Genomic DNA, 10,267 nt, shown 5'->3' with positions numbered 1-10,267 from the left:
TGTGTGAGGTGTGTTGAGGTTCTGTTTCTGCTGTGACGTGGTTCACGTGTGCTGATAGGACAGGTGAGAAATGTGGTCTGTCCTCCTCATGTGAGTACATGAAGGTCTGTGTCTGTCTGGCCTCACTCTGTGTCTGCAGTATCCAGCAGTCCCACATCTGTCACGGGGCAGACTGAACTCGTAGTGTGTGTGTGTGTGTGTGTGTGTGTGTGTTCTGGCTAAGTCTGGCTCACTTCCTTTGTTTACAACAGCCTAACAGCAAGACACATCTCATTAGCAAATACTTATTTTGCATGATATGCCTTCACATAGCAGAAAATGCTTAATGAACTCAAACTGTCGTTGATCAAGGAGTTCCAGGAGATGCGTTTCTCTGTGATAATTGGAAAGGTGTTTCCACTTTCTTTGATATTAATTGCACCGTCGCCAGCTCTGCATCAAAGGGAGGCTGGAGGCTAGCAGGATGGACAATTATCCTTTAAAACCTGTAGGTGTGCGGCAGTAAGGCAGTGCGTGGGGGATGAGGGAATTGCTCTCATTAGGTTGAGTGACAGGCCCTGTTTTGCCCGGCCACTTTTATCCCATCGCTGGAAAGTCAGATGTGAATGTTGGAAGTGGCACATAATTGCTTTTTATTTCCATGACAACAGACACCCTCTCCTGGCTTGGCCGCCAATCGTATTTACATTCTTTGACGTGAGGGTGGAGGGGAGGGTGGAGGTGGGTGTGGGGGCTGCAGAAAGCGGGGCTCCACGCTCTTAAATGAGGCATTACAATGCTGGCCTTTTTTATTTATTTTTTTCGGTTCACATTTGGGGAATCGAGCCAATTAAATGCTGTCATGCATGGCCAGCGTGTCAAAAAAATTATTTCCCAGGAAATGAAGGGGCCGGGGCCGAGGTTAACGCCGCCGGCCGGGTTTACGGAGATCTGCTAAAGCCCCGGAGCTTCGCCGTCTGTGTCCGGCTGTCGGAGGGGTTCGCCGGGCGTAATGCGCCTGCCTGTCGGAGGAAACAATAAGCGTAACGCGTCGTGGCGAAGGCGCTGGCGTGCTCGCCGGAGGCCCGAAACTCAATCGGCCTTGGATACGCGACAGCAAGCGAGAAGCTGAAGAATTTTGGTCCCAGATAAAAGATTTTGGATCCCTCAAAGCCTCTATTTCCATACCAAAAGCCCAAAGTCAGGACAGGGTGTTAGAGTTAAATTGGACAGGATAGTGGTGGGGGACAAGGGTCAGTGCCCTTAGCCTTTTGTAATCTGCCAAGAATGTACAAATCTCCCCTTTCTCGCCCCCCCACCCCCCCGACTGTATGGGTAAGCCGTTCTCAGCAGCCGCCTCAGATATACAGATTAAAGTACAGCCTGTGGATAATGCACAATGAGCGTCTGATCACAGGAGTGTGTGTGCCCGGCCTCCCTCTCGCACCTCAGAGAAGAGGCATGAATTTAGAATGGCCCCATTGATGCTGCCGTACGGATGAAGGGATTCTCGGGTAGGTTTCCATAAGAAGGGCCTCTTCCCGAAAAGCTGGAGGAATCACACACCAATTAATAGAACAGATTTTATGCTCCATGGACTTGAATGGAATGAAGCGTAGACACATTCCATAAAGCTGTAGAATCACAGACACAAGCGGCTACAGGCGGCCAGCCTCGCCTCCATTCATCCCAGGTGGTGCCCGTTTTGGACTTTCTAGAATGTTCCGCACCTCGTCGCCGGAAAGTCAGCTGCGAACGTGGGGAGTGGAACCTAATTGCAGCCCAGCTCTGACAATCATGATCTGGTACACGTATCCTGTTCCAGATCAAATGGCGCTGAGCTGAAACCTTAATGAAGGTCTTCCTGCACAAAATGATCAAACACCCAACACAAAGTAAACTGGTACTAGCAGCCATTGAATGAAATCAAGCTTCTATTTAGACTGCCTATTTCTCTGTCTCCCGGGAGAATATGAATTATTTATTTATAGAGACGCTATTCAGATACCGCGTGCATATTTTATAAGCACCCTCAGTCCGGCTGAATGGGATTGGAGAGGCGTAGAGTGATTCAGCCCTCAGCGAGAGAGAGAGCCCTAGCCCCTCCGCCCCTCTTGTGCGTATAGGGAAGAGCGCCTATTTGCTTAGGGATTAGGCAGAATAGGTCTCAACACCCTGGACGCATTAGCTGTGCCATTGTGGAGGTTCCCTCACCCATCCGCGCTGGCCGACACCACGGGGCTCTGTCTCCACGAGGCCTCTTTGCAGTTCCACGCCGGGGCGACGTGGTGAGCTTGTTTCTCTTTCTTTTAGCTTTGTTCTGGTCGACAGAGCGCGACCGGCTGCACAAGGCCCATTTCGGAACAGCCGTATTTTACGGTATTAGGCAAATTATTTGGATTGTCTCTCACCCATCTGTCCTCGTTAAGTACGAGATACATCTGCCCCCCCAACCCACACCCCACACCCACAGCCGATCCAGACCCTCCAGGTTAACGCGTCCGCTCGGCCGGCCACAGCCTCGGACTCTGCTTGTGTTTGTTAGCATACACGCGTAACAAGGCGGGAGTCGCAGGCGGTGACCGTTTGCGGTCCGCTGGAATCTGCTGCCAGTGGCCTGTGGTGCCGGATATGAAGGGCTTGAGCAGCAGCTGGTACTGGAACGCCAACTGCCCGGACGGTGGATGCCGGAACGAAGAGGGTCATTACCGCATGCCGCCACTGAAATTGGCCCTGCAGACGTGATGTTTTAACGTCCAGACGAAGCCTGTGCCGTCCTTCCCGGGCAGGGAGCCTTCCTGTTGCTGAACACGAAGAGAAACACTCTGTCGTGCTTGAGTGCTGAAACATGGTGGAGTGGATGTGTGTTCTGAGTTCTAAAGTGTGGTGAGAAGCTGCCGGTGGTGAGTGTGCGCAGCTCTGAGCAGAACGTCTGGAGGTTCAGGGAAAACACCAAGGAAACGAGACCTTCTCATAAAGTTTAGTTCTCCCAGTGCAACCAGTTAAAGAAAGGGCGAAACGTGAAGAGGAATCGCAACACGGCTGCATGTGCCAACCGCAGTGGCTAATGTGTTGTGTCTTATGCATTATTCACAGGGTAGTCGTCAGCATGGCTAGAACGGAGCGGGTGCGTCTCCGTTTCCCGGGCTGTGTGAGCTTTGAGCCCGGTGTCCTCTCAGTCTGGCCCAAAGTGAAGCAACTATTCCTGGTCTCCTGCAGGGGCTGCGACTGTGTTTGGCTTGCAAATGCAATTAAGGTGTTACTACACCACACCACACACACCATGGATCTGCTAATGCTTTCCTGATTTCTATGATTTCATTATTATGTCACTGAGGGCTTCACAGGCGAACTGTTCTTTAAAGCTACGGAGATCCAATTAATTTACTCTTCATTCATTTCTGATTTTTAATGAGATTTTGCCTTTACCCAGACAGGGGCGGGGATGCAGAGTGCCGATTGGGTGCTGATTGGGGCAGGAAGGGTGTGGTCGTGTTGTGAGGTTCAAATCCTACCCGGGCCGTAATGATATGGCTGTATAAATAGCCGCCTGCACACATCTGCACGAGATGGATGTCCTCTGTCCCCGCCTCACTTCTTCTCTTCCACTCTCTCACTCTCTCTACCATTCTTTCCGTCTCCGTCTCTCTGGCCGTCTCTCTAGATCAGATTTTTGTCTGCGTTCGGTTTCTTGAACCGGGAGCTGAGGAGCTGCCCAGGTTACCGAATACATGAATTCCTTCTGCAACTTATGACTCATATCAAAATAACGTGAGATCCAGGCAGAGGCGGCTGTCATTATGGACATAATCATACAGTAGTTTCCTGCTGTGTATTGATTTTGCGCGGGTCAGCAGCTCTCACTGCCACATGCTCACAGGTTGGCCACATGTACACGTTCATATTTGACCTTGTGCTGGGGTTCACCGCTGTCTGCTGACCTTAGCACCTCTGGTGAGATTGTGGAGAGCTGTGTGTGTGTGTGTGTGTATGTGTGTGTGTGTGTGTGTGTGTGTGTGTGTGTGTGTGTGTGTGTGTGTGGTTGCGTGAGAGAGTGAAGTGGAGGGTGAGAGTGAGAGAGTGAGCAAGAGTGACCGCGTTAGTGAAGATTGAAGCTTGTGTCTATCTCAGGATTTCAGGGTCACCATGGTCCTCTCTACGGCCCTAGTAATTGGAAGATGGCTTGTGGCTAAGGGAGGGAAACAGACCGTCAAAGAAAACCCAACGTCCCAGCCCCAGGTCTGAAACTGGGAGGCCCACTCTGTGGTTCTGGTCCAGTGAATTGCAGTCCGCAGTGCCATCTTAAGGCTGGCAAAGTGCCACTATCTGCTCATAGCTCTGGAGTGACCCCATGAATAAAAGGGTTGAAAGGTCAGGAGGCTGGCGAGACCATACGCGTAGAATTGGTTGACCTTATGGGTTCGGGGTATGTTGTGTTTACAGCTGTGAAATGTCATTACAGCCAAACAAGGCCACGCTCTGTTATAACAGGGGAGCAGGAGAGATGTGAGGGCAGGTTTAAACAGCTCTTCGGTGTGGGGGGGGGGGGGGGGGGGGGGGGGGGGCAGCACGCAGCATGGCTTAATCTAAACGACAGGATTTAGCCATTGTTCAGTGGGTTTTTTGAGGAAGCACAGGGGAAATGCAAACCACTCTCTTCCAATTATGAAAGAAAATGTTCAATTAAAATGTAAATGTGGGGACTAAATGATATTGGTGTTGGGGGGTGGGGGGGGCTCTTGTTTCTGAGACTGTTTTCCTGCAGGTTTGTGAAGGCGGCCCTTTCAGACTGTGGCTTCAGAAACTCCTCGACAACAAGAGCTGTTTTGGCTTGTTATTTTCGAGGAGCACGTGGGTGTCACACAGATGTATGTCATCCCAGATTAAGACAAACGCAGTCCTTCCCCTGGCTGCCTTCATGTCCCGGGGTGGGGGTGGGGGTGGGTGGTGGGGGGGGGGGGGGGGGGGGGGGGGGGTGTAGGGTTGAGGCGGGCAGCCAGACTGCTTAGTGTTCTAGCACCTGGTTTCCTGGCACGATGCAGAATGATCTGCGCTGACCGCTTGGCCGTGGCTGTGTTTGTTGTGTGGGGTAGATGAACACAGAGTGGGGGAGAGATGGAGGGAGATTCAAGGTTCGGCGTGGAACAGAGAGGTGATGAATAGCTCAGCTGACACACAGGCTCCAGGCGATATCCCCGCCATCACACTGTCCTCCGCTCTGCAGGGCATTAGCCCAACCGTGCCTGACAGGAGACCTTCAAACACGCGTGGGCCGTCCTGGCCCCTGAGGGGGGGGCACCCAGACCTGCAGCGCGGGCCTCAACCTGCGATCTCATCAGGGAGAGGCTGAGTTCAGCTCACACGTGGCTGTCGGGTGGGAGGGTTCCTCTATATATTACAGTCATGCATACTCGTAGAGGAGCAAACAGTCTTTTTAGGTTCATGTCCTTCTTGGGGGTGTTTAACATGACATATTTGTCATGTATTTATATGTAGAAGATGTTGTGATATTGTATACAAATGTTTTCATTCATTCATGCATCCGTGATTCAGGTGGTGGGTCACCCAACCTCAGCACACGTTCCCTCCTTACGAACGTCATGACACATCATCCAATCCCAGAACAGCTTTCTCAAAGGCTCCGCTGTCTTGATTGGCAGGTGGAGCTCTCAGACAGCACCGCCCACACCATCACAGACGCCTACGTGGGGAAGGAGTACATCATCCAGCTGGCCGCCAAAGACATGGAGATCGGCACGTGGAGTGACTGGAGTGTGGCAGTGCACGCCACACCCTGGACAGAAGAGCCCAAACCCATCACCACCACGGAGTCCGACGTCCTCGCAGGTGAGCTTGCCCTCCAAAACCAACACCCCCCCCCCCCCCCCCCCCCCCCCCCCCCATATCATCATCGCTCCTCCCGCCACCTTCTTCTCCACTCACACTCGCACCGGAGGAGCGGAGATGCTGCATTGCAACACTGCCTCCTGCTGGACACCGGGACCGGGTGCACCTCCTTCGGCCTGCAAGCCCAGTGGTGTGCAGCTGCGACTCTGCAGGGGGAAAACGAGACGGATGTGGAGCATCAACACACCCCTTCCGAGGAACAGACGTTCTCCACCCTAACGCCACGCCTCTGCTCCTCCTCCCACTGTGGCACTTAGGACTTTTACGAACAAGTTTTCAGAACATGCCAGTCTCTGGTGTCCTAGTAATAAAAGGAAGATGAGAAGGAAATTGAGAATGTTAAAGTCGGCAAGGGAATCATCAACTTGCCTTTCCTGGTTAAATATAAGGAGCTATTTAAAAGATCATTGTTTTTTTACATTACAGTAATGGACAGTCTGACCATGTGTGCTACATGTGGGTCTCCGGTCGCATCTTACACTGGAGTCAGGCAGTGACAGACACATCTCACAGAAGATTGTATAGTTCACAGAGAACTTCACCAGGGGTTTTATTTTCATCCCCAGGTCTATCTTCCAGCATGCATTGTGCAGAACTGTGAAAAGGATGTTGAATTGACACTTATATGTTAGATGTGCACAGTGCATGAAGCCTCTCAAATCAGCCTTTCAAACGGCCTTTAAGGTCCTCTTAAGGTAAACCAAAGCCTGAAGCACCTGCTGGTATTCCGCTGCAGCCGTGCAAACTACAAAGAGCCAAAAATATCAGGTAAACACGTTCAGTAATGCTGAAATTCTGAGAACTACAAGAAGGCCACTTATGTTTTAATGGACCTGGAGATGAGCAGAACGAGGACGTGTGGACACTTTCTCGCCGTGAAGCTGCTCGGTGGCTCTTACAGGATCAGCGATCCTCCTCTGCCTGCGTGAATCCTGGGAGACATGAAAGCCTCGGCAGCTCTGCTACGCACGTTTTTATAAATAGAATCGACTAGTTGATGACTGTTATTAGGAGTAATATCTGGTGGCTACTACCCAGATCGTTTTGATCTAGCAGACAGTATTGGATACACCCCCAACCACCCCCCCTCAGCCCCCCCCCCCCCCCCCATCACCCCACACCCCCCACCCACCCCCATCCCAAGAGACGGCGTTTAATTTGAGCTATATTTGGAAAGTCAGAGAGAACGAGAAAGTCAGCAGAACCTTTGGGTTTGGGTTGCAGTGAGGACGCTGGTGCGTGAGATCCCTGCTCAGACCACCAGAGACCTTCCTCTTTACAGACCACAGCTGTCCTCTCCTGTGATGCTGCAAGGAGCATTCACAATTCATCTGGATTCATTCTTTTGCCTGGTTTGCACATGTTTTAATTTGTTTAATAAGGAGATTGACTTTGCTCCACTCTGAGGGACCTTCTATTTGATCGGAGAAAACATTATCCCCCCCAGTCATTTCACACATCGCCACACCAGGCGAAAAAACACAATAAACAAGCAATAATAATTGAAATAAGAACTAATTCCTGCTTGCACCTGCAAGATTAATCAGTTTAACAGCCAAGCAACACAAACAAGCTCACCACATGAGTGAAGCAGCTTTGTGCCATCGTGCCTAAGGTTCAGAATATGTTGATGGTTTCTCTTTTTTTTTTTTTTGGGGGGGGGGGGGGGGGGGGGGTTGTTTCGTTTTTAGTTTTGTTGTTACCTTGTTTTTGTCCTGTTTTTCACTTTTACTGTGAAAGTTCTCATTGCCCATACTAGGGGGATTAACATGGTAATTGCATCTCCAATTAGATTCTGCTGAAATAAGAATATCCTGCTCACATACAGGAATATATTTGTGAAACAACAGCGGTGAATATTTTCACTTTATGTTTATTTTTAAAATGATTGCTCTGCGTTGATTCACAGCTGGAAAGCTATTATAAGATTACACAGCATTTTTTGTTCTCAAGACCAACCACAGATTTATTGAATTAAAGTTATGTGTGGAGCATATTTATTTTTCACATTCTTTAATTGCTTCCACACACACACTAATTAGCTGTAGGCCAGGGGCTCTGAACTATGCCTGCTGTTAATGGTATAGTAATGAATATGATCTTCTTGTCTGCAGAGACCACGCCTTCTTCTGCTCCGCCCTCACCCAATCCGCGGGTGGGTGATGCCATGAATGGTTGCTCCGCCGTTCTCTGCTCGTCCCATGTCCTTCTGGCCTGTATCCTGCTGTCCATCATGTGGTATGTCTGAACTACATTACCCAGAGACCTTGAGGCCGCCTGTACAACACCCCCCCCACACACACACTCACACACACACACACTCACACACACACACACACACACACACACACACACACACACACTAAGCAGATATATAGATGTGTCACATTTGGACGCCTGGTCATATGAACCGTCTCCCATGTTCCGTTCTCCCTGAAAACCCTACTGAGATCACAAGGACTGGAATTCAAACATTAAGACTGGTCTCCAGAGACTTTTTACAAGGTCTCATTAGGACTTTAACAACTGCAAACAACCTCGGGAAGAACTCTCAGCTCCCAGACCTTAAAGCCAGTAAATCCTGTATCTGTCCCGAGGAGCAGCCGGACTGGTGTGGTGAGCAGACACCCAGCAGATAATGCGATATGTGGGCGGGACCTGACACATGTCATAATGAGGCAACCTCTAATTAAAGCATAAGCAGATGACCTGAGTGCGAGAGGTGCAGATATTACCCTGACATTACCCTGACATTACCCTGACCCTCCCGTCCCGCTGGGGGTCCGGCGGGCTGGCCCTCAGCAGCTGTCCAGCATGATTGAACGGGACAGCTATTAGCTCAGGGAGCGGCGCGGTACTGACAGAGCACCAGAGCTGGGGGCCAAGCTAGTTGTTTACCTCCAGGGAGGTTGCTTGCATCCCTGACCGAGCTCCTGGAGGACAGTTTAATTGGCCAGTCAGCATCATTGCGGGGGAGGTCCACACGGGCCTCACGGGCCTCTGCCGACCCGTTCCACAGATCGAATTATCTCCCACTCCCCATCGCCAAGGAGTCCTTGACTGCGGATGGCTGCACCACCGTCGTTGGGGATGTGTTGGGTTGGTGGTGGTGGAATACAGGTCGGTACAGCTTGTAAGGTCAACGTCCTGTCTTTGAAGTTTATTAAAGAGTTCTCTGACATGTGCCAGGGCTTCAGGATCTGCCCAACGTGTTTTATTGTCCAGCGATGCGGGACCGAACGTGCGTCACGTCACGGGTTAGGCACATGTCTTTCTGACTGGGAGCTGTGGGGGTTGGCGAGAGCTTTATGAAAACCCGTCTCTGCTAGCCTGGCCGAGTGCTGAGCCTTCACCAGGGCGAGGCAGCACCGGGCCGGCACACCACGCACACGTGGACAAGTAAAGTTCAAAGGTTTTGCTGCTTAGCTTGATCCAGTGGAGATAATTAGTGGAACCAACTAGGTGATCCCACATGCTGGAAGGTCTCCAGGCAATTTGAATTTGTGTGACTTTGACGCCGTGAGCTGTCCAAGAGCGTGTATCTGATAGAGGCGGACAGTTAAAAGACGGTTTGATGATCAAGCATTACGCATTTTTAAAGGGGTTTTTGTATGATATCTTGAGTTGTGAGAGTGACACATTTAGCAAAGCTTGAACACCTGATCCCTGCTGTTGTATAAATGATGCATCTCTCTTCATCTCCCTCATACTAAAGCACATATTCTCATTTTCTTTCCACAGATGTTTATGATTCATTCCTGTGGAAAGTCTTCTAGTTCTATTTTGCACATGTTAATGGATATCGTGCATTGATAATTTAATTCAAGTTTTTTTTTCACAAAAACAAAAAAAAAACAAGAAGAAGAATAAATGATGACATTTGCAAACGGAAGGGAAGAGAGGATTGAAACACAGCTCTGACAGTGCACCTCCAGCACAGACATCGGACGGTTAATCCCAGGGAAGCAAAATATATGGGGACTCAGACATATGGGGACACGAGACTCAAAAGGCGTCCATCTTGCCCCCAACATCTCGGCCACACAACTGTCCTCCTCCACATCTTTAAAAAAATTTTTTGTTTGTTTTTCCCCCCGGAAAGAATCCAGAAATGTTTTTATTTTTTATGGCTCCCACACACTGGAGATGGTTGGATGAGCTCACCTTGTGGGTCATTCATTTCAGCAACATACAGCTAACTCATCATGCCAAAGACTCGGAAAGTTCTCCTTCCCATGATCCCTTGCCTTCCCGAGCATATGTCTGTGCAACGGACAGAAAGCTGCAGTGCAAAATGTCCATACAGCAAACAAGAACTTCACGGACTGAGGACTAACGTAGAATGAAGGAACTTCGCAGACTGAGGACTAACGTAGAATGA

At 50.1% G+C, this 10,267-nt stretch overlaps 1 protein-coding gene across 1 annotated transcript in view; it reads left to right on the top strand.

Annotated features, from left to right (window-relative positions):
• The window catches only part of cntfr (ciliary neurotrophic factor receptor), a 108,750-nt gene extending 98,949 nt beyond the window's left edge, over positions 1 to 9,801 (top strand). Inside the window, exons 7-9 of the mRNA XM_077019600.1 lie at positions 5,640 to 5,826; positions 8,001 to 8,124; positions 9,628 to 9,801. Of these exons, the coding sequence (XP_076875715.1) occupies positions 5,640 to 5,826; positions 8,001 to 8,124; position 9,628 (312 nt within the window). The 3' untranslated portion in view covers positions 9,629 to 9,801. The remainder of the gene's footprint in view (positions 1 to 5,639; positions 5,827 to 8,000; positions 8,125 to 9,627) is intronic.
• Positions 9,802 to 10,267: the final 466 nt, after the last annotated feature.

The sequence above is a fragment of the Brachyhypopomus gauderio genome, chromosome 10 (genome assembly GCF_052324685.1).
Source record: "Brachyhypopomus gauderio isolate BG-103 chromosome 10, BGAUD_0.2, whole genome shotgun sequence".
NCBI lineage: Eukaryota > Metazoa > Chordata > Actinopteri > Gymnotiformes > Hypopomidae > Brachyhypopomus > Brachyhypopomus gauderio.
Note: the sequence above shows the minus strand (reverse complement) of the source record. Positions and strands in the feature narration are given on the sequence as shown.